General features: G+C 55.8%; 2 protein-coding genes across 2 annotated transcripts in view; both read left to right on the top strand.

The window, feature by feature from the left end:
* GCK (glucokinase) overlaps nucleotides 1-17,185 on the top strand; it is a 43,241-nt gene extending 26,056 nt beyond the window's left edge. The window contains 10 exon segments of the mRNA XM_032484304.1: nucleotides 7,576-7,738; nucleotides 8,328-8,482; nucleotides 10,066-10,185; nucleotides 11,939-11,984; nucleotides 11,987-12,033; nucleotides 12,186-12,285; nucleotides 13,881-14,064; nucleotides 14,854-15,009; nucleotides 15,611-15,844; nucleotides 16,093-17,185. Of these exon segments, the coding sequence (XP_032340195.1) occupies nucleotides 7,576-7,738; nucleotides 8,328-8,482; nucleotides 10,066-10,185; nucleotides 11,939-11,984; nucleotides 11,987-12,033; nucleotides 12,186-12,285; nucleotides 13,881-14,064; nucleotides 14,854-15,009; nucleotides 15,611-15,844; nucleotides 16,093-16,237 (1,350 nt within the window). The 3' untranslated portion in view covers nucleotides 16,238-17,185.
* Nucleotides 17,186-18,758: 1,573 nt separating this feature from the next.
* MYL7 (myosin light chain 7) lies at nucleotides 18,759-21,326 on the top strand. The gene is made up of 7 exons (XM_006175135.3): nucleotides 18,759-18,833; nucleotides 19,065-19,178; nucleotides 19,369-19,444; nucleotides 19,784-19,888; nucleotides 20,322-20,400; nucleotides 20,611-20,659; nucleotides 21,152-21,326. The coding sequence occupies exons 1-7, from the start codon at nucleotides 18,831-18,833 to the stop codon at nucleotides 21,251-21,253; spliced, it is 528 nt and encodes a 175-aa protein (XP_006175197.1). The 5' UTR covers nucleotides 18,759-18,830; the 3' UTR covers nucleotides 21,254-21,326.
* Nucleotides 21,327-22,434: the final 1,108 nt, after the last annotated feature.

The following is a 22,434-nucleotide window of genomic DNA, read 5'->3' as shown; positions in this document are numbered from 1 at the left end:
ATAATATATGTATATGAGAAAAATGGATTGCACTGTGTTTTATAACTGTTCTTCCTCTGTATTAGACATCTCTTGCTATGTAAAAAATTACCTCAAAGCTTAGCGGCTTGAAACAACAAATCTTTATTATCTCACACCGTTTCTGTGGGTCAGGTATCCAGGAGAGGCTCAGCTTGGGGTGGGGGGTCTGGCTCTGTCTGGCTGCAAGTCTGGGGCTGTTGGCCGGGGCTGCATCTGAAGGCTCGACCGGGGCTACTTCATCTGCTCCCAAGGTGGCTCGCTCATCTGCCTGGCAAATCGGAGCTGCCCATCGGCAGGGGAGCCTCAGGTTTTTTGCAGTGGACCTCCCCTTAGAACCTGAGTGTCCTCATGGCCACCGGCTCGTGGGTGCTGGCTTCCCCAGAGTGAAGAATCCAATAGAGAGAAAATAGAAGCCTCAATGTCTTTGATGGCAAGCCTCAAAAGTCAGACTCCATCATTTCTGCACTAACCCATTAGTTACACAGGCCAGACCTATTCAGCATGGGTGGGGCTCATGGGAGGTCCTCTTGGAGGGTAACCATCACATTCTCTTTAAACAGGATGTCACGAGCATCTTTCCATGCCGAAAAAGGCAGATCAATCTTACCATCTTAAATGACTAGATATAGATGGAGAATGATTTATTTAACCAACTTCCTAGAGCTGAATGTGTGGATTATGTCCCATTTTTTAATCCTAGAAAGAGTAACCTGGAATATCCATCACTGGACTTGTCAGATTATTTCCTAGAGATAAAGAGAAAATTAAACTATGTCAATCCACTCCTTGAGCAGCCAAGGGATGAGGCTACCAAATGGGACACAGGTCCCTCTGGTCTTGCTCTCTCAAACACCCCACATTTCTCTCTTTCCATTAAATGGGGGGCCCATTACCTGCTGAGACATCCTAGCTCATTGTTGAGCAGCTCTGTTTTTTGTTTTTGTTTTTTTTTTTTGAGAAAGTCGCAGCAGAAACCACATGCATCCATCCTCCTCAGGACAGACCTTGAGATATTGAAGACTCTTAGTGTGTCCTGGGCATCCCTCAGGAGCCATTGTCTCTGAGGCCCTTGTTCTCCTGGCCCCTCTTCTCTGGACAAGCTGGTCCCTTGCTACACTGATCCTTAACTCCAGCCCAGTGCTCACCCTCTGGTGTTACCCCTTTACCGAAAGAGGCAGAAGCAGCGAGACTCAGCTTCTGCGGTGGGTGCACTGGAGGGCTGGCATGAGGCAGGAGAGTCTGGCTGTGGAGGATTAACTAGTGTGGGGAAGTGGGGGTGTTGGACTCCTTCCTGCCCCAACAAGTGCTGGGGAATGCAAGGTGGCCCCGGGAAAGGGCTCTGGGGAAGGATGCTTGCTGGTCAAAGTGCAAGCTGGAGAGGGCACTGGAAGTCTAGCAAACCAGAAGGGGGCCCATCTGATCTCTGCCTGGTCCGCTCCCACTTCCCAGAGGACAGAGCTGGAGGATTCTGCTCCTCTTCTCAGGTGCTATGTGCTTGGGCCAGGAGAAGGGCAGCTGCTTCTAGTCTTGGCTGCTCAAGGGGGGGCCCCATTCCAAACCCGGAGATGAGCCCTGTCCCTTACCCCACCCTTTCGTGCAAACAGTGGCTCAGCGTCAAGGACAGTGACCTGTCACATGCAGGACTGGTGAAGCCCTTTCTGTTCTATTTTGGGAAAGATCATGTCAATCATGTCAAGGACTTCTCAGGGATGACCACACTGGCCATTGGCAGGAAAGCCTGGCATTCCGCCAAGCCACCGTTTCCCGACCCTGCCCACTTGGAAGCACCTGATAATTTTAGCAGGGCTTGGCAGGTGCCGGCATCTCCAGGCAGGGAGCTGGGGTGAGGAGGGAGGGAGGCCCCCAAAGTGAGCTCTGGCCTGGACTTTGCAGGCCCCAAACCCAAGAATGACCTTCCCCACCTTCTAAGGCAGGTTTTAACAATTTACAGTTGAAGATCTCTGATGAAAGCAAGCATTTTTTCACTTGGGGGAACAGCCTCAGATCCTCTGAGGACAGACTGGATCATTTCACAGAGCACGAGGGCCTTTCCAAGACTGTGCCCTGTGAGGACAGCCTTAGGGTGGACTGACAGGCCCTGGACCCCTGGGGTGGGGGCAGCCATCCAGGTGGTACCCCACCTCCACTCCTTCCCGGGCCCCTCCCCTTCTCTACATCCTGTCCCCTCATTTCCCCCACCCTCTCCCACCTCTGCCCCAGGCCTGGTCCTGGCTCTCATTGACCCAAATGAGATCTACACATGACCTCCACCCACCACCCCCACCAATCCTGCAGCTTGATTTTCGGTGGGACTGTGAGATCACAGGAGAAGAGGGAGGTTTAGGCATCTTGGCCTTACATCTCCGCACCCTGGTGTCCCGAGGGGTCTGCCTTGTTCGGTGCCTCAGGCCAGGCCTTCCTGCCACCAGCCTACCTCTCCCCGCCCACGTGCAACACAGGCCCCAGGTGAAAATCAGCCAGGAATCTCCCAAGACCAAGCCAAGACTCTATCCTGCACGGGGCCACCCCCTCAGTGGCCCCTATCCGTCGGCTGCCTCCTCAACGTGCTCTCCTGACCCCAGGTAGCATGGCGACTGCCCACCCTGGCCTGTCCAGGGCAAGTGGTCCCCAGGGCCACGGCTGGGGCTGGTTCTCCTGTGCAGGCAGGACAATTATTTCGGCAGAGTAGAGGCTGGGGTGGGCTGGACCCCTTGGAAGGAGGCACTCAGGCTAAGAGGCGGCTGGCCTCTCCTGATACCCACTGTCCAGCCTCTCCAGGAGGGTCTCCAGGGACAGCGTCTTCTGGGGAACTTGCTCCCGGGGCTGACAGTGCCAGACTGTCCCCTGAGCTCTGGCCTCATATATCCGACGGCTACCTGGCACCCATCTCCCCTTGGCTAACAGACATGGCGGCATGCTGAGACCAGGCTGATTTCCCCACTCAACTCACCCCATCTCAGGGTGTGGAACCACTCTTCCTGGTGCTCAGCCATCAGTATGTGGACAGTCCTTAAGGCCACCGGCCTGGACAAGGCCATCACCTGTACAGGTTGAAAACAAAGTTGAGGGGGCCAAGTTGGTTGGGCAGGAACGACCGGGGCTGGGTCTGCAGGGCTCAGCTCCGGACACCTGCCCCTTTATGCCACACTCAGGGGGACTCCACGCCCAGGGCTCAGGAAGGACGGGAGGACAGCCAGTGATGCCTCCATCTGTGAGATGAGGAGACTTAGGGGTGGGCCTGAAGGTGCTTCCCACGCCAGCACAGCACTGGGAGGGCCCCAGAGAGCCAGGGAATGGGGCCCCTGGACAAACGCTGGAGGGCCCATCTCTGGGCCCTGGAGGGCTGTGTCAGCCCTGCCATGTGTCCAGCTGCAGCCTGGCCCCTGTGCTCCCAGGCCATCAGGTGGCTGTGTACACAGAGTGGGTGACCCTGGGCCTGTTGCCCCCATCCTCCTGGGGAAGAGGATCCACAAGCTGCCAACCCCAGATCTACCTTGAGAATCCCAGGACAGCTAAGATGGGAGTCCCTGAGAGCCAGAGGGCACTGGGCAGTCTGGCTCTCCTCCTGCAAACCAGGGTCCTTGGGGGGCCGTGGCACTGTCAGATGGTGGCAGTGGCCCTGCCTGGAGTGTGGGAGAGTTGGTCAGGCAGGAGACACCCCCACCATGTTTAGGCATCACCCTGAGCCCTGATGATGTGTCCTGTGACCTCCTGGCGAGCAGAAAAGCCTGCAGCTGTCGGGGCAGGAATGGGAGGACAGGCTCTTTGCTTTGTTTGTTCTCCTGTGACCTGGGGGACAGGTGGCTTCTTGGGGGTCCTCTGGCAACATCCTGCATTTCCTAGGCTGTTTGACAAGACCTTTAAGCCAGCTTGCACGGACACCCAGCAAGAGACCTTTGCAGCCAGGGTCTGGGTTCAGGGAAGGGCTAGGGCAGCCTGATAGGGGTAGGGGAGGGGAAGTGGGTTCAGAGCTGGCACCTGGGTGCAAAGCCAGCTCTGAGCCTTCTGGCTCTGTAGCTTTGAAAAGTGCACCCCTGTGCTCAGTTTCTTCTTTGTAGGAAATGGAGATAATGAAAGTCTGTGTCCCAGGGGGCATTAAGCTTAAGGGAGAACCAAGGGATGCCCTGAGCAGGGCCTGGCATGCAGTGCCTGCCCCTGGGGACACTCCCAGGGGTCAGCGAGGCTGGCTTCTGCCCCTAGGACTTGAACTCCACCCACGCCTGCCCAGACACACAGCCTTGGGGACTGAGGGGACCCTGCAGCTCAGAATGCCCCTCCTCGGTGTTGCAGGCTGACCAAGTGTGGCATCTGGAGGCCGAGATGCACCTGAGGAAGGGGCTTACAACCATTGCTGACACTCTCCAAGGGCAGATAGGAGGTCTGCTGGTGGCCCATGTCAGCCTGTGGCCCCCTGGAGTGTCAGACTGCAGCCATGGAACCTTCTAGCATCCTTCCCAACCTGTGCCCACATGGGGCTGGACGAAGAGGGTGAAGCCATTAAATTACAGCTCCTCATGAGTCCAGGCCCACGGCCACTAGATGGGCCGCCATGACTGAAGAAGAGGGGATGGAGCCCAGCAGGGCCTGGGGCCTGGACCTTTGCAAGGTCAGCATCCCTTTTGTTAAGAGCCTGTGAAGAGATGAGGGTATAACTCAGTGGTAGAGTGTATGTTTAGCATGCACAAGATCCTGGGTTCGATCCCCAGTACCTCCATTTAAAAAATAAAGAAATAAAAACCTAGTTACTTCCTCCGACAAAAAAATTTTTTTTTGAAATCTGTGAAATAAAAGGCAGGAGACTTTCGGTGGGGAGGGTATATCTCAGTGGTACAGGGCTTGCTTGGCATACAAGAGGTCCTGGGTTCAATCCCCAGCACCTTCAATAAAAGAAATTAAATTAATGAATAGTAAATAAATAAATAAACCCAATTATTCCTCCCCACCCCAAAAAAGGGATCGTCTCAGCTCCTTTAAAAAAATTAAAAAAAAAAAAAAAGAGCTCATTGTGTCTTACAGTTCTGTTTTGGGAGAGACGCCAGGCAGCCTCTCAGGGATGTCAGACTGCAGCCCTCATGTGCATGGCTGTGGGTGCTGGCCCCGGGCAGTGTGCTGGCTGCATGCACCTGCACGAGTGACTTCTTTAAGCCTTTGCTCATCTCGAAGATGGGCAATTGCTGGCACTGCCCCTTAGCGCGCTGTGATGAGGATGTCAGGCAACTTGTACGGGTGCGCTCAGCTCAGGGCCTGGCACATTGGAAGGACTCAGCAAATGCTACTGGGGTTGTTCGTTCCTGAGCCATTTTATGTTAGAAAGTGTCAGAAAGATAGAGGAGGCGAGGCTGTAGCCGTTGGTCCTCTGAGGACAGCCTGGATCATTTCACAGAGCACGTTTGTTAGTCCCATCCATCCCTTTGTGACTTTCCCGGGTTTAAATTGTAAGTGTGGTGTCTTGATAAGAGAAGTGGTTCCTCAATAAAGATCTGTATCCATTAGGAATGCTTTGGGCTGCAGGAAATTCAAAACCTAACTGTAGCCTTACGTGGTTAGTATTTGCTCCCAAAACCAGCACAGAGAGGTGGATGGGTCCAGGGTTGGCTCAGCACATCAGTGATGTCTTCAGGGCTGGACCCACGCTGTCTCTCTGCTCTGCCATCAGTAGTGCGCTAACAGCTTATCACACCTTATATGGCTGTGTTCACAAAGTTTGAGGGGACTGACCTTCCCAGAAGGCGCCCCCTCCTGCTAAAATCAGGCTTCTCTTCACCTGTCACTGGCCAGAACTGCGCCACATGCCCAACTCTAAACCAGATTACCAACCAAAGGGGATAGGATGGCTGTCCCCTGGGCCTGGGGAGGAGCTGCCTTCCTTTAATGTGATACCCGCCCAAACCCACCCCCCAATAAAATGCGGGCTCTAAAAACTGAGGAAGAAGGAGCAAATAGCTGTGTTGCCTCCTGCTTGGAATTCAGAGCACCTCCACCCCCGAGCTTACATGGAAGACTGCCAGCAAAAGAGAGTGAGATTTTGGGAAGAGTGGACCCACGGCTTTTATCCGGGTATCTTTCCCTTCTTTTTTGGTCCAAATAGCCGGTGAATCAAAATGGCCTTTTCTCCATGGAGACGTGGTATTGTGCAAAGGTCAGGGCTGGGTCCCCACTTCCTGGAGATGTCATGCCACCATGGAGTGGTGAGCGAGTGGTCACTCCTCCAGAAGGTGCGGGAGGAGACCCCCACCCAGGCCATCCGTACCCACGAGAATGGTGGTATTGAAACTGAGCTTTGTGCCACCGGCCTCCCTCCTTCACCGCGTAGGTACCTGTCCTCTCTCTGATGGCCTCAGCGCCTTCCAGGCTGTGGACCGCCATGCCTTAGTCAACCAGACACCTCTGACTAACTGGTTTCACCTCGAACTAGTGTGTCTTGACTATCACTTACGAACATTTGTGACACTGGCCCACTGACTCCCTTAGCATAAATTCCTAGACGTAGTGTTGCTGGTGGATGCGACCCGTGTTCTAGGTTCTTGTCCCATCCCAGGAAGAATTCAGAGAAAAGACGTAGTGGCTAAAAAAGTAAAGTAAGGGTTTATTAAGGGATGGATAAGACACTCGCAAGGGGAGAGCGGGCAGGCTCAGGTGAGTGGCTGCCCTGTGTTTCTTTGGCAAGTTGGTTACATAGGGTGTAAAAATGAATGGGCAGAATATTCACTGCGGAGGGAAGTGATAATTCCCTGATTATCACCCCAACTCCACCTTCCTGAAGGGAGGAAGGATTTTTGTCCTTATTTAGTCTGGATCGGAAGTGTCATGGCATTGGTGCCTGATGGGTACTTCTAATCTGCAAGGCTAATTTTATTGAAATGAGGGCATAATGAACAAAAGGTTATGGTTATATTCAGACACTGGAAATTCCTGCCTTTTCTCATCTTTCTTTGTTGGGGTCTCCAGGCCACTCATCACTCCAAAACGTGTGACCCCTTATCAGCCCAAAGGTTCTTGCTTTTCTTGCTCTGCCCGGGGACCCCTGGTGCTTACATGATGTGTGGTTTCCTGCATTTGGCCTGTGCCCCTCCTTTCTGCCCAATTCTGGCCATTTGGTCTGTGTCCCCCTTTCTCTGCTCATATCTAGCCATCTGCCTGCTCTAACAGTAGAATGACCAGATCTTTCAGATAGTAATGCCAGCTGCACATCACCCTCCAGACAGGCTCTTCTGGCCTGTGTCTCACCCAGTCCCCTGGTTAGTGCCTTCCTTCTCGTTTGGCAGGGATCTGAGGTTCAAAGGGAGGTGCTACAGCTGTGCTCTGACCCTCACTTACCGACACACCCCAGGCCAAGTTTATTTAAAAGCTGGTGTTGGAAACTGCTCTCCTAATTTTTCAACTGGTTTTAACTGTGGTGGTTTGAAATGACGGGTCATCCTGGACCCAGGATCAGGGGGCAAAAGGAAACCTTGGTGTGTGTGTGTGTGAAACATCCACTCTGCGGTTTCCCCCTCCCCTGCGGTGCACAGCCCCTCCCCCACCCAGCGGCTCCCCCTCCCCCTCCCTGTGCAGGCGGAACAGATCCTGGCGGAGTTCCAGCTGCAGGAGGAGGACTTGAAGAAGGTGATGAGGCGGATGCAGAAGGAGATGGACCGAGGCCTGCGGCTGGAGACCCATGAGGAGGCCAGTGTGAAGATGCTGCCCACCTACGTGCGCTCCACCCCGGAAGGCTCAGGTACCGTGGTGGGATCCCCACCCAGGGAACCAGCATGGGAACCAGCAGCTCCTCATCCAGCGGTCATGTCCCCAAACCCCAGCAGGGAGAAGTGCCCCAGGCCCTTCCTAATGGCTCTGACTGTCCCCAGCAGCCCCAAGACACGTCCCCAGTATGCTGGGCCCCGGACACTGGCCAGTTCTCACCCTCCACTCCACTGGCCCAGCCCTCAGGCCTTCAGACCCACCCTGGCTTCAGACAAACAGCCTTTTAAAAAATCTCACAATGAGAAACTGATTCCTCATGGTCATTTGAGAGATCCCCTCACCCAGTCCTGAGTCTGGGCCATTTCACTAGGTCTTCAGTTGAGCCCTGGGCTGGGGGAGATTTCAGTCCAAGGCAAAGGACCCCCGCTGACTACCCCAGTTCACCTTTGACCCTTTCTACAGTTTACTCTGGGGTCCCCCAGCAGTTCAGCATCAGCAGCTGCTCATCCAGCTCTTCTGGTCCCCCCGCCCCCCACCATGCCTTCCCCTCCTCTTCTGCCTGGTCTTGGGAGTCCCTCTGTGCAGTGCCCATGAGACTGGTGTGCTTCTCCCTATGGCTGCAGAAGTCGGGGACTTCCTCTCCCTGGACCTGGGTGGCACCAACTTCCGGGTGATGCTGGTGAAGGTGGGGGAAGGCGAGGAGGGACAGTGGAGTGTGAAAACCAAGCACCAGATGTACTCCATCCCCGAGGATGCCATGACAGGCACCGCTGAGATGGTGAGTAGCTTAGGCAACCAGGACCAGAGGGGCCAGGGAGGCCAGGGGCTGGGGTCAAGACTGTCACTGAACCAAACCTGGGTCCGCTCACCCCTACGCACTAAAGCCAATCTACTGACTCCAGGTTGTGGTGAAGGAAGGTACAGCGTTTATTGCAGGGCGCCAAGCAAGGAGTCCAGGCAAGCTAGTCCTTAAAAGGCCAGAACTCCCTGAAGGCTTTCAGGGAAAGGATTTTAAAGACAAGATGAGGGAGTGGGGTTGAAGGATGTGTGATCAGCTCATGAACGTTCTTCTCTTTGGTTGGTGGTCATCGGGAGTCAACATCATCTACCTTCTGGTTCCAACTCGGCTTGGAATGTTATCTGTAGCCCTTGAGGAGGAACTAAAAGTCCCTGACTTTGTTTAATGGCTAAACAATTAGTATTTTGTCCTGCTTGACTGTTTTCCTTTCTTTCTGCATTGTCTCACTTCTCTGATTAAATGTACTGTTTGGAACATGGGGAAGCCTAGAAGACTAAAGTTTTTCTGCAGACAAGAGGCAGGCCGAGGACATGGTGGTGGGGGAGTGGAGGGTGTCTGTTCTGGGAAGGCCCCATAGAGTCCTGCTTGGGTTACAAGACCACCCAGGATCTCAGAGCTTGTCTAGTCCCAGCAGGAAGGCCCACCTGTCCTCAGGGGGTCCTGCTGCAGGAGGAGGAGGCAGCTGAGAGGCCTAGGGGGTCGGCCACCGGGTACGGTCCCAGCAGGTCATGCCCAGGCCAGTTTCTCAGAAGGATCAGAAACTTGGCAGGGCAGCTGAGAGAACACACTGGGTTCTGCCGCCTCCCCACGTGTCACCCCTCACTCTCCATCAGAATGGATACTAGGTGACATGACATCACAGCATCTGCCCGGGAAGCGAGGCCACCCTGACCATGGGGAGGACTCAGGAAAGAGCACAGAAGTAGAATGAGCCCTAGGGGGGAGGCAGGCAGAGCCAGAGCCTGGGGGGCAGGGTTTCAAAGTAGGAGGCTCTTTGCAGCCAGGTCCTCACTTAGGAATCAAGGCAGCAGGGGTGACCATGAGTGCCTCACTTCGGCCCAGAACCATCAGGGAGTGAGTCAATCAGCAGGGCACTCAGTAATGCCCAGTTCTGTGGACACATCCATATGAGTGGGCTGGCGGCTGTCCTTGCTGGGCCACGGTGGGGCAGCCAGGACAGTTGGAGGCAGCAAAGAATATTCTGGGTGCTGGAGACAGAAATCGTAGTTATAGCCAGGGATGTGCCTCTGTCCAAAGCCTGAGGCCGGATGCCACTGGGTCCAGCTGGGAGGGCCAGCCTGACAGAGCACAGCTGGGCTGTGGACCAACCCCGTCCTGGTATTGCCCTGTCCTGAGGGCTGCTGTCAGCAGGACTCAGGCATCGGGGGAGGCTCAGGGTCTGAGTCCTGACAAGCTGTGGTGATTAGGTGAGGGGAACTCAGGCCCAGAAGTGGTGCTTTCAAAGGGGCTGAGGAGTACCTTGAGTATGAGGCCTTGGGGGAGGGGTGCTGTAGCTGGCCCACCCTCTGCAGCTGACGGCCACCTCGGTGTGCATCTTCCAGCTCTTTGACTACATCTCTGAGTGCATCTCCGACTTCCTGGACAAGCATCAGATGAAGCACAAGAAGCTGCCCTTGGGCTTCACCTTCTCCTTTCCCGTGAGGCACGAAGACATCGACAAGGTGTGGAGAGGCAGGAGGGAGAGGAGGGGGATGGATGGATGGACATGCATCCCAGAGAGAGGCACCCCCTTGACCTCTGCCCTGTGCTGCCTTCAAATGCAGCTCCTCATGCTGGAGAAGAGCCTCGAGTTCAAACTGTGGCTCCGTCACTTATCTTCCGTGAGACTTCGGGAAATAATCATAATAGTAGCTGACTCTTACTATTGGCCTTAAGCCTCCCCGCAACCTTGTGAGGCATGCATATCATCACCCCCATTCCAGATTAGGAAACTGAGGTGTAGCAACTTGTCCTCAGTGGGAAGTGGCAGTGCTGGGGCTGGGGGGGGGGCCGGGCTCCAGCACACCTGCATGTCATCACTACGTGGTACCACCTGTGGCCAAGGCAGAACTGTGTAGGAGCTCAGGCTTCACCCCGCTTTTGAGCTGCAAGTTAGCTTGCCACGGTTACACACACACGTAAATTATACGTATATACATAGACAAATGATAGGCACACACATATCCACATGTAACTTACACATATGTATGCACATAAATTACACTTGTGAATAACACACATGTAAATTATACATGCATATAACCACAAAAATTGTACATGCACATTTTTTTTAATCTTTTTTAAAATTGAAGTATAGTCAGTTACAATGTGTCAATTTCTAGTGTACAGCATAACGTCCCAGTCATGCATATACATACATATATATACACATATTTGTTTTCATATTCTTTTTCATTAAATGTTATTACAAGATATTGAATATAGTTCCCTGTGCTATACAGAAGAAATCTTTTAAAATCTATTTTTATATATAGTGGTTAACATTTACATGCATATTTTTATACACAAATTACACATACATATATACGCTGTTTTATTCTTAGATGCTCACAGTGGCTTGGCTTGTACATGGAAGAACTCAATGAATATGTGCTCAATATTGGTATCAGGGGCTTTTTTTCTAAACAGTAAGCTAATAAGCACATCCAAGTCTTAGATTTTTTCACAACAGCAGCTTTTCTTCATTAATCATTTGGAGTTACATATTCGTATATATCTACACATGTTAATTATACATATATACACATGTACATTATACATATCAGGTATACATACATATATACATACATACTATACATGCGTATTTACAAATGTCAATTTTACATACATGCATATACGCACATGTCAATCATACCTGCATATATATAAACATTCACAGGTCAATGATACATGCACACCCACATACGCTGATTATCCATGCATGTGTAAATTATATATACGTTCACACATATATAAACAACATCAACAATTATACGTAATACATGAGACCTCTGGGTCAGAGAGAAAGCCAGTTCAGGACTCCCAGCAGGAGCAGCAGCGGGAGTAACATCTCACCTTGGTTTTCCAAACTCCAGTCCTTCCAGTGCACTGAGGGCCAGATGGAACCTTCACACACAGAGGGTGCAAATGGGAGAGGAGCCCCAATTTTATACAGGCTGCTCCTTGCAGACTCATCCTCACTCTGGATGATGACTCTGGGCTTAACTATACAAACACTCTTAAATTGGCTGGGACCCAGCCCTGCAGAAATAGGGGATGTTGGTAGAGAACTGGCTCCAACACTTCTCAAAGTTATGTGACTGCTTTGAGCCTTAGTTTGCTCTGCTGCAAAGTGGGTGCATGTCCCTGTGATCTGAGTTAGCTCCTGTCCTGTCCCGGCATTCAGCAGCCACTGAGGCCCTCCTCTTCTCCTAGGGCATCCTTCTCAACTGGACCAAGGGCTTCAAGGCCTCTGGAGCAGAAGGAACAACATCGTGGGGCTCCTGCGGGATGCCATCAAACGGAGAGGGGTGAGTGGTGCCTGCCATCGCGACCTCCCTGGGTTCCCTTCCCTGCAGGCTAAAATGCCAGGGAAGGGGTCTCTGCCTCCTGTGCCTGGCTGGACCAGACCAGAGCAGGCTGAGCTGAGAACCATCACCACTGCCTCTCTGCCCCTTGGCAGGACTTTGAGATGGACGTGGTGGCGATGGTGAATGACACTGTGGCCACAATGATCTCCTGCTACTACGAAGACCGCCGGTGTGAGGTTGGCATGATTGTGGGTAAGGACCTGTGCCCTGCCCTATCCAGGGGCCTCGGCCACCACAAAAGACAGGGCCGAGGCTTCCCTGTCTACAGCAGGCTGCCCAGGAGCTCTGTGCCAGGCACGGATCCCAGAGGCGCTGGAGCCCGGGGCGGCCTTGGGGAGCAGCAGGGGTGTCCTGAATGCAGGTGCTATTTATCAGTAGGAAACATTTCAACACTCGCGAGTCATTGCATCAGATGGTTCAGCAGCTGCACATCCACCTGGCCCATCAGGATTTAATGAAATCACCTTATCTGGTAAATTGACCAACCTGGACAGATCTGTCCAAGCGGAAGAGGAAAAACCAGAGTGGCGTCATCCCTTCCTGGACAGTCTTACTACACCCCAGGGCAGCCATCTGCCTCGCCCGAATCAAAGGCAGGTGCCAGGAAAGGAGGCAGCGCTGGCCCCAGTGGGCCTGTCTCATGCACCGCGGGCTTTTCCCAGAAGTTCCCCAGGCCTTACAATGAGTGTTTACAGAGGAGCGTTTACTGGACATCCAGGCGTGCGGGTATTTCCCTGGACTCTCTGGGCTCTAGTTACCCAGAAAGTCAGTGTTAACTTTTTTTGCTTTGATGGCCCCTTCAGAACCAGCCCTGAGGGGTTCTGAGCCCTGAGGGGTCCCCTACTCTCTCCCCTAGAGCTGCCTGGGGCGGTTCCCCGAGACACCTTCACCTGAGCCACTTGTCGCGGAGTAGAGATGGGAGAGTGGTGTGTGGTCACATCTGTCTTGAAACACTCTCAGTGTTTAAAAACATGTTTATAATCATTACCAAGAGCTAAACATGCACCCCATCAAAGTCTGGGCTTCTGTGTTTTTTTCCCCACAAAAACTTGGAAACCCCGATTCCAGGCAGCTCCCTGGCCAGCAGGGGAGCTGCTGTCCCCGATGGCTCGAGGGGTGTGCAGTCACCTTCAGATTGATGCTCTGCTATCAGTCTTTTGAAACTCTTAATTTATGAACAAAGGACCCCATATTTTCACTTTGCATGGGACCCTGCAACTTACAAATTCCAGAGCCAGTCCCGCCTGAAGTCAGTCGCCTATGTGCTGCTCCCAAGTGCCCGTACTGTGCCCTACTCACCTCTGGGTGCCCCCTGAAAGCAAAGCCTGGGATAAAGAAGCTCAAACACGTGCTTGGAAAATGCCCAAGAACAGGTGGTGTGTAGACAAGATAAAATCATAACATCCCCACCCATCTCCAATTGGCAAAGCACTCTGACACATGTTCTTTCCCTCACTCCTCCCAAGGACGCAGGTAATAGGAGGAGGAGGCGTTACCAACCCCTGTTGGGGAAGAGGAACAGCCCAGAGAGGTGGGCTTATCTACCTGAAGTCACACAGCAAACCCAGGTCATCTAACCCCGCAGAGAGCCAGTTTTCCTTTGCTCCAAGAGATGCAGGGAGACCCTTCACACAGTGATGGGGGTGGAGGGCTCAAGGAAGCCAAAGCCACACGGGCTTCCTGCAGAGGGGACGCAGCCAGGAAAGGGGACATCTCAGGAAGCACAGCTCTTGTCGCCCCACCCCAGGAGCCCCTGGTGGGGCCTGACGCTGCCTCCTCCCTGGTAGGCACGGGCTGCAACGCCTGCTACATGGAGGAGATGCAGAACGTGGAGCTGGTGGAAGGGGACGAGGGCCGCATGTGTGTCAACACCGAGTGGGGCGCCTTCGGGGACTCGGGCGAGCTGGACGAGTTCCTGCTGGAGTACGACCGCGTGGTGGATGAGAACTCCCTGAACCCCGGCCAGCAGCTGTAAGGGCTGCCCCTCCCCCGGCCCCGCTCCCGCGGCAGATGGGCCGGCCCGCAGATAATGGGCTTGTTTTTAAACAGCTCTGGGGAAAAGCAAACTGACAACCCCTTCGTAAGCTGGCTCGTCTCTTCCTTCAGCTCACAAGCATGTGAACAGGGAACAGTGAGAAATGCGAAGGATTAGTCCTCAAAAACACGGTCTGTGGCTAGATAAGCCAGGACCGCCCCCTGCCCCTCCTTCTGACAGGTGACTGCTGGCATAGGAAGGGTCTGAGATGCCCGCAGCAACGTTTACTGGGTTTAACCCACAATTCCCCAGAATACGAATCTGAACACATTCACAGAATGAATGCCAGTGTTTTGTGGAATGCTGCGGGCTCCCAGACAGCTAGAGAAACAGCCCTCACAGTACTTGTCCTGAGTCAGGGCTCTCCTTTATCAACCGCCTACTGCGCGCCAGGCTCGTGCTGACTCCTTCATGAGCGTCCTCTCTGGCTCTCATAGACCTCTACTAGTATGGACCACAACATGAATATATGGAGGCTTACAGACTAGCACGAACCAACGTGCCAGTTCCGTGGATTCCAGGAGCACAGGGCCTAGGAACCCTGGGGCAGAGGGCACCCAGGCTGGTCACTAGCCCCTCTGAGCCTTAGTTTTGCCGAGGTGTGGGTCACAGCCTCCCATATGTCCTCTTTGTGGGTGCGGTGAGGGGCGGTGGTGCCAGCTCCTGGCCTCCACCTGCGCGTGGGGAGCTCCCTACTGGGGATGACCCCACTGCCCCCCGTCCAGGTACGAGAAGCTCATCGGCGGCAAGTACATGGGCGAGCTGGTGCGACTAGTGCTGCTGAAGCTTGTGGACGAGGACCTGCTCTTCCACGGGGAGGCCTCGGAGCAGCTGCGCACGCGCGGAGCCTTTGAGACACGCTTCGTGTCGCAGGTGGAGAGGTGCGCGGGGCGCGCGGGGCAAGGGGTTGGGTACAGCTGTGAGCGAGCATCTGGAGAGGTCCTGGACCAGGACGCCCTGGGACGTGGGGGCGGGGTTCCAAACGTGGGCGGGACCTGGCGGGGCTCGGGGGTCAGGGCAGAGGGCCAGGGGCCCGGACCAGGGTGAGAGCCCTGGGTAGGAGTGTGGTCCAGGGGCGCAGCGCCAGGGCCCCGGCTCAGGAAAGGCGGCGGGACTCAGGGGGCAGAGGTCCAGGGCGGGCGTAAAGTCCCGGGTTGGGGCGCCGGGCAGTCGATGGAGTCCGTGAGTCTCCCTGGTGGCTCCCTACTCGCTATGGACCTAGTCTCAGTTCACACAACAGCTGCAAGGCGCGGTAGTGTCACCCACCTTAGGGCGGAGAACCCGGGCTTAGAGAGAGGAGTAATGACAGGTTACTGCTGGTCCCTGGCGGAGCCGGACCTGCCCCACTCCGGAGCCCGAGCCCCAAGCGCTTTGCCTGGGAGAGGCGGTCAGGGGGAGGGAAGAGGCCGCCGCTATATGGGAGTCAGGCTGGCCAGGAACGAAGCGACCCTCCGGCGACGCCCTCCCGCCCCCGCCCCGCAGCGATTCGGGCGACCGCAAGCAGATCTACAACATTCTGAGCACGCTGGGGCTGAGGCCGTCGGCCACCGACTGCGACATCGTGCGCCACGCCTGCGAGAGCGTGTCCACGCGCGCCGCGCGCATGTGCGCCGCGGGGCTGGCGGGCGTCATCAACCGCATGCGCGAGAGCCGCAGCGAGGACGTGATGCGCATCACCGTGGGCGTGGACGGCTCGGTGTACAAGCTGCACCCGAGGTGAGCCCGCACGGCCATCTGCCCCTCCCCGCCGGGCCCAGCTTCCGCCTCCGAATTCGCGCCGGGAGGGAAGAGCCCTGGAGTCAGTCTATATATGCCATACACAGGCCGAAACACACGCTCTCTGAGGTCCCAGGGATCCTTATCTCATCCCCATGCCCCTTGACACAGGAGAAGGGTCCCCTTGGCTTAACCCCTGCCCTGCATTCAGCGCGTGGTGACAGCAGCCCTGCTTCCCCCCTGCTCAGCTTCAAGGACCGGTTCCACACCAGCGTGCGCAGGCTGACGCCCAGCTGTGAAATCACCTTCATCGAGTCGGAGGAGGGCAGCGGCCGGGGCGCGGCCTTGATCTCCGCGGTGGCCTGTAAGAAGGCCTGCATGCTGGGCCAGTGAGGACAGAGGCTGCAAAGCAAGGAGGCTGTGGCCGGCCACTGGACGTGGGCTCCAGGGAGCGCGCTCCCTACCGGTGCTCCCAACCCGGCCCAGTCAAGAGGCTTCTCCGTGTAAGGACCCCGGACGCCTCCCATCCCCACTGTGATCCCCAGAAGTTGGGGAAAGCCCCTCGAGGGGAGTGAGGGGCTTGGAGCAGGCCTCTTCGCTCAGGGTCAGTGGACAGGACAGCCCTAGGGCTCTGACTAGGGTGGGGGCTGAGATGAGCAGGAATGGAGACCCCCCAAAGTACCTCACCTTTCTTGCTGGAATCAGGGACCCAGAAGGGAGTCACTCACTCAGGATTTTGCTGCATTTGTGCACTGCTTGGAACTTTCAGCCTGGCTCAGCCAACCTTGGGCCCTGGCTCGGGGAAGGAGATGCCCCTTGGACCCTGCTATGGCCTGCCTTCCCTGGGAACTCAGCACACATAGGGAGGCAGCCCTTGTCACCTGGCCAGACCTAGACCTGGGTTCCATAGGGTGATTTGAGGGGGGTGCTGCTGATCACCCAGGCCTGGCCATTTTCTTGCCTGGGAAATGGGGTGACCAGCTCCACGGGGGAGGCTGCAGGTACCATGCATGAGGCCTGGAGATGGCAGACTTTCCCCCCTCATACTGCCATCCCTGAGTGGTTTGTGGTTCTGGGATGGACCCTCACAGGAGGCCCAGAGGGGCCCAGGAAGAGGAGGAGTCCCGCTACCCACAGGCAGGCTTGGGAGCACCTCCAGGATGGAGTCCTTGGCTCCCCCAGTGCTGGCTGGGAGAGAAACCCCAGGCAGCACTCAGGACACCTTCAAGGGACAACCCAGGCCCCCTTCTTCTCACCAGACCTCCATGTACCACACCAACCTCTTCGTGCCCAACCTGGGACCGTGTGGGGTTTTTTTTAATTAAAAGTTTTAAAAGTTTAGAACGTGACCTTGTCCACCATTCTTTGACCAGTGTGTAAGGGCTGTGGGACAGCACGTATCTAGATGTGGTCACATGCACACAGACACTCTGTAGGCCTAGGCATGTCTTGGAATTTGTCATCGTCTCCGACCAGCTACGCCGGGGACGTGTAGCGTGACAGACCAGGCTGCAGAAACAGGAATGGGGGGGCATAGGGGGGCAGTGTGGTCAGAGGTTCTGGACTTCTGGGGTGTGGTTCCACCTGACCCTAATCACACAGCCGCTCTGAGGTTTCCAAGAGCTCCAAGGGTGTGTCCAGGAAGGAGTGGGGCTGCTCTGGGAAGAGGGCAGGCAGGGCTGATCTCTAGGACTGGTCCTGCTGCAGGTTGTCTCAGCAGAGGGTCCCTGGGAGCCACTTGTGTTGTGGCAGTGATGGGGGGACCAGGAGATGAAGAAGTTACTTGATTTCTGAGGTGCTGCCAGATGCTCCTGGATGAAATGCCTAGCCTGGGGCCTAAGACCATCTTCCACGTAAACCCAGTTACAAACGAACACATATTTGTAAGATTTTAACGTACACTTATTTTTTCAATAAGAGAAGCTATCCAGCAAATCAGGAATGACTGTGCTGTTTCGTTCAGAACTTGACCCAAAGTTGTGATTTTGCATAATCACATCCTCATTGAGATGTTCTCTCGTTTTCTGGTGTGTCTCGTATGTAATTACTTCTGATTTTTTTAGTTCTCTCGAGTCGAAATTATGCATCAAATTATGTTTGTGCAAGCATCTGATCACTTCTTTATCAGGACGAATGTACTCGTGTTTAGCGTTCACCCACAGTATCAAATCTCATTTTGTCCTGGGGTAGCAGGGGGCCCTCTCCTGTTCCAGGTTCAAGGGGGCAGCCAGTGGCCCACTCCTTCTGCTCTGGAAGGTCCCCAGCCCCGCAGCCCTTCTCTGCCCTGGGCCAGCAAGGGGCCGGTGAGGCAGCTGCTCTGGCACCACGGTGAGAGTCCGGGCCCCTCATTTTGGGGTTGAGCCCCACATGAAGGGCTAATGACCTGCTTTCACGGGGGTCCCAGTGGCTGCTCGGGGCCCAGGCAGTGCTCCACACTCCAAAAGCATCACACTCAGGTTCTTTTGGGGGTTGCAGCCAACTCAGGGCTGCCTTCTCCCCTTGGTCAGAGGGGCCAGAGCCAAGCGTCTTCACCAAAACCTCTGGGAATCTCTGGGGGGAGTGGGAGTGACTCAGGCCAGAGACCATCCTCAGAACCACCCACTGCCCTCCCAAGCCCATTGGGGGCTCTGGGCCTGCCCTCCCTGTGCTGTCCTCTTGGCCTGGGCAGATTCTGGGCTGGAACTGCAGGAAGGCCAGTCAGGTGGGGGCAGCAGGGCCCCGCATTCAGCACTAGAAGGGGGAGAGCGGCAAGCCTGGTGCTGCCAGGATGGGTGGACACCCGGATGTGACATGTTGGGGGCCTGAAGGTCACCAGGAATGTGGCTGGAATCTGCTTGGGGCCCTGTCCTCCCCCAGCCCAGGCAGAGGCTGCCAAGTTTGGGCCTGTCCTCTCCTCCTGTCCTTATTTGGCACTCCAGGTGATAAGGCTGAGACATAAAAGGGGGCTGTGGGCCCCTCACAGCGACCAGGCTGCTGCACAGAGAGGATGGTGAGTGCCCGGTGGGGGGTACTCCAGGCCAGTAGCTCCCAGCTGCTGTCCTTTGGGCTGGGGGAACAGAGCCGGTGACTTCTGTGCCTATGTTGGGCCCGGAGAGGTGGTCCCCAGAGATAGGAAGAGGACCCTGACTCTGGCTGTCCTGGGAACGCTGTGGGGGTGTCCATGGTGGGGAGTCTTTAGGGAGCTGGGGAGAGGACCCCTTTCCACCCATGGGGGTTGCAGGCCAGCAGGAAGGCGGGGACCCGGAGCAAGGCGGCAGCCACCAAGCAGGCCCAGCGAGGCTCTTCCAACGTCTTCTCCATGTTCGAGCAAGCCCAGATCCAGGAGTTCAAGGAAGTGAGTGCCCCACCCCCAACAGCCTGGGACCCATCGGGGCACCCTGTCCCGCATACGCTCCCTCTTCTCTGTAGGCCAGTGGTCCTGGCCCCTGTCCCTGCTCCTCCTACCACCCAGGACTCCCCGACTTCCCACCTCCCCTGGGGTGGGGGCTGCTCCCACCTGGAGACTGTGACCCCTTGCCTCGCAGGCCTTCAGCTGCATCGACCAGAACCGTGATGGCATCATCTGCAAGTCAGACCTCCGAGAGACCTACTCCCAGCTGGGTGAGGCGAGCCCATCTCCACCCAGCCGTGCCCTGCTCGGGCCAGGGACCCAGCTCAGAGCTGCTGGGCTGGTGGGAGGGGACAGGCCTCCTGTCAAGTCAGTGGCCCTGCCTGTTCTTCCTGCTGCTCACGCCTCCCTTCCCCCAACACCGCCCCCGACTGTCTCCTCACACCTCCCTCATCGCACCTTCCTTCCACTTCACCTCCCCACCCAGAGCTGCCTCTGACTCTCTACCTCTCTACCCTCTGTGGTTGGGAAGGAGAGAAGGGCAGCCTGGGCCCTACTCACAGACACTCAAGGTCTCCGTGTCCATCTCACGTCCCTTCCCGCCCCACCAGGGAAGGTGAATGTCCCAGAAGAGGAGTTGGACGCCATGCTGCAGGAAGGGAAGGGGCCCATCAACTTCACCGTCTTCCTCACACTCTTTGGGGAGAAGCTCAATGGTGAGCCTGGGGCAAGTCTGGATCCTCCTGGCAGGGCAGCAAACTTGAACCCCGCCTGGACCCTACCTGGGCCCCTCCTAAGCTCCTCCTGGGACCTGCCTGGACCTGGCCTGAACCCCACCCAGACCCCACCTGGCCCTTGCCCACCCAGAGGCTGTGGGGCACCCCCCCTGCCTCCCAGACCCATGGGCACTGATCACCTCGAGCCCTGACTTAATTTGGGAGCCTCTACTCCCAAATCCCTAATTGCAATCTCCTGCCCATCTCAGAAGACAGCTGATCTTGGCTTCTCTGACCCCAAGAGACATTTTGTATTGGAACACCCACCCACCTCTCTGGGACATAGAAGGTTCCCCTTGCACACTGGGGTCCACCTAAGTGGGGGCTGGAGGCTGGGGGAGTGGGTGCTCACCTGGCTCCTTTGGCCTCGCAGGGACAGACCCCGAGGAAGCCATCCTGAGTGCCTTCCGCCTGTTTGACCCCAGTGGCAAGGGCGTGGTGAACAAGGATGAGTAAGTGTGAGCGGTGGGGCGAGGGGTGAGAGGTGAGGGGCACCATTTGGGAAGCAGGGAGGGAGGTGGGTCCTATTGTGAGGGTAGCCACCTGTACTTGGGAGCCTCTGTGCTCTTGAGGGGTGACCACCTGGGCCGTGGGAGCCTTTGTACCTGCTTCCAGTGTGGCTACCCACCCAAGGCTCTCCCCACTGCTCCCCACTCCCCCAGGTTCAAGCAACTCCTCCTGACCCAGGCAGACAAGTTCTCTCTGGCTGAGGTGAGGATCCAGGCTCCTTCAACACCTCTCCCCAACCCCTCTGCAGGGCTCTCACCCTGTGGGGCCCTGGGGAGACCTCAGTAGCCCACTGCCCTCGTGGGGGCTGTCTGGAGGGTGAAGGATGTGGACTCAGAAAGGGAGGAGGTGTATGGGCTGAGTGAGCTGAGTATGCAAAGGCCCTGGGGCCAGAGAGCACAGTGCGCCTTGACATCTGGAAGAGATTCCGGACACACAGGGCTGCGGAGCAGAGGGGCAGCCCAGTGACCAGGGTGAGCCCTTTAACCCACAGCCCCTTTCTGGCCCCCCTCTCAGGCTGCTCAAAGTCTGACAACAGAAAAGCAGTAACTCAGAGTTTGAGGTTTGGGGCTGAAAAAGCTCAGGAGCAGCGCACAGCTCCGGGGGGCAGGATGAAGGGTCACAGGCCTCCCCCAGGTCACAGCCACCTCCCCCAGGCCTCCCTGGCTGGGCTGCCTCTCACCAGTGCCTCCCCAGGTGGAGCAGATGTTCGAGTTGACGCCCATGGACCTGGCAGGGAACATCGACTACAAGTCCCTGTGCTATATCATCACCCACGGGGACGAGAAAGAGGAGTGAGCTTGGCACCGGCGGCTGTGACTCAGGGCCAGTCTCCGAGGATGCCCCAATAAAAGCTGTTTCTAAATCAGAACCAGAGTGGTGGCCTGTCTGTGACAGATGGGTGGGGGTGCCAAGGGGATCCGAGGGGCCTGATGCAGAGATGGCTGTGAGTGGGGGTGAGCTGTGTGACAGAGGTGACTTCTGGCCCCTTGCTCAGGACTGGCTTCCATTTCTCTGGAGAACACAGGCAGATAGGTTGACCTGGCTGTGAAAAGGGCAAGACTTCTTGCTCTTCCATCTCCATGTTGAGCAAGGGCTTCCGGCTTAGCGCTTATTCCATAACACATCTGCCTTCTTTCTCTTGACTTTGGTGGAGAGGTTCTTTTCTGGGATGGCAGGAGATTTTGTTTTACTTATCTCCCCAGCTTGGCCTGAAGCTCCATCCCACCAGAGCCTCGGTCTCGCTAGATGGGGTGCGTGTGGGGTGTAGGGTGATGGGTGTGGGGGCATGTGGCCTCACTGGGTTGGCCAGGTGTGCAGCACATGGTCAGTGAGGATCCTGGCCCCTGTTCTTTGTGTTTTCTGATTTTATCCTGAGTCCTCCGCAGTCCCCAGCCCGGGCCCCCAGTCCCTGCCCTGCCCCCACCCCATCTCAGAGGCAGCGTGCACACTTTTTCTCCAGCCTTGTTAACTCCCGCTGATAAAGTTAAAGACAGGCTCCTTCATCAGCCCCGCCCTGCCAGGAGAAATCTTGGAACTGCATCCTTCCCCAGGAGGTGTGGCCTGTCCTGAGGTTTAGCAGACAAAGTCTGATGGTCTTCACTGTCCCCGTGTCCCCACCTCGCCCACCTTCTCCCAGCAGGCTGAGAGGTCCAGTTCCCTGGTTTGGGTGGGAGGGTCTGAGAGATTGCAGTACATGTGGAGGGCCGTTACACGTACAATGTTAGGGCTAAGAGTCAGGCTGCCTTGGTGTGAATCCTAGCTGTTACTCACTAGCCATGTGACCTCTCTGTGCCTCAGTTTCCTCATCTTCAAAGGGCTATATGAGGATTAGTGAATTAGTATATGTCAAGAATCTAGAACAGGTGTCAGGTCCATAGCAAGAGCTTTGATGTGTTATCCATTATTATTACCTACTTGTAGCTGAGACAAGACCGGGACTTGGGAACAGACTCAGAGCGAATGAGCAGAACAGCATG

The sequence above is a fragment of the Camelus ferus genome, chromosome 7 (assembly GCF_009834535.1).
Source record: "Camelus ferus isolate YT-003-E chromosome 7, BCGSAC_Cfer_1.0, whole genome shotgun sequence".
NCBI lineage: Eukaryota > Metazoa > Chordata > Mammalia > Artiodactyla > Camelidae > Camelus > Camelus ferus.
Note: the sequence above shows the minus strand (reverse complement) of the source record. Positions and strands in the feature narration are given on the sequence as shown.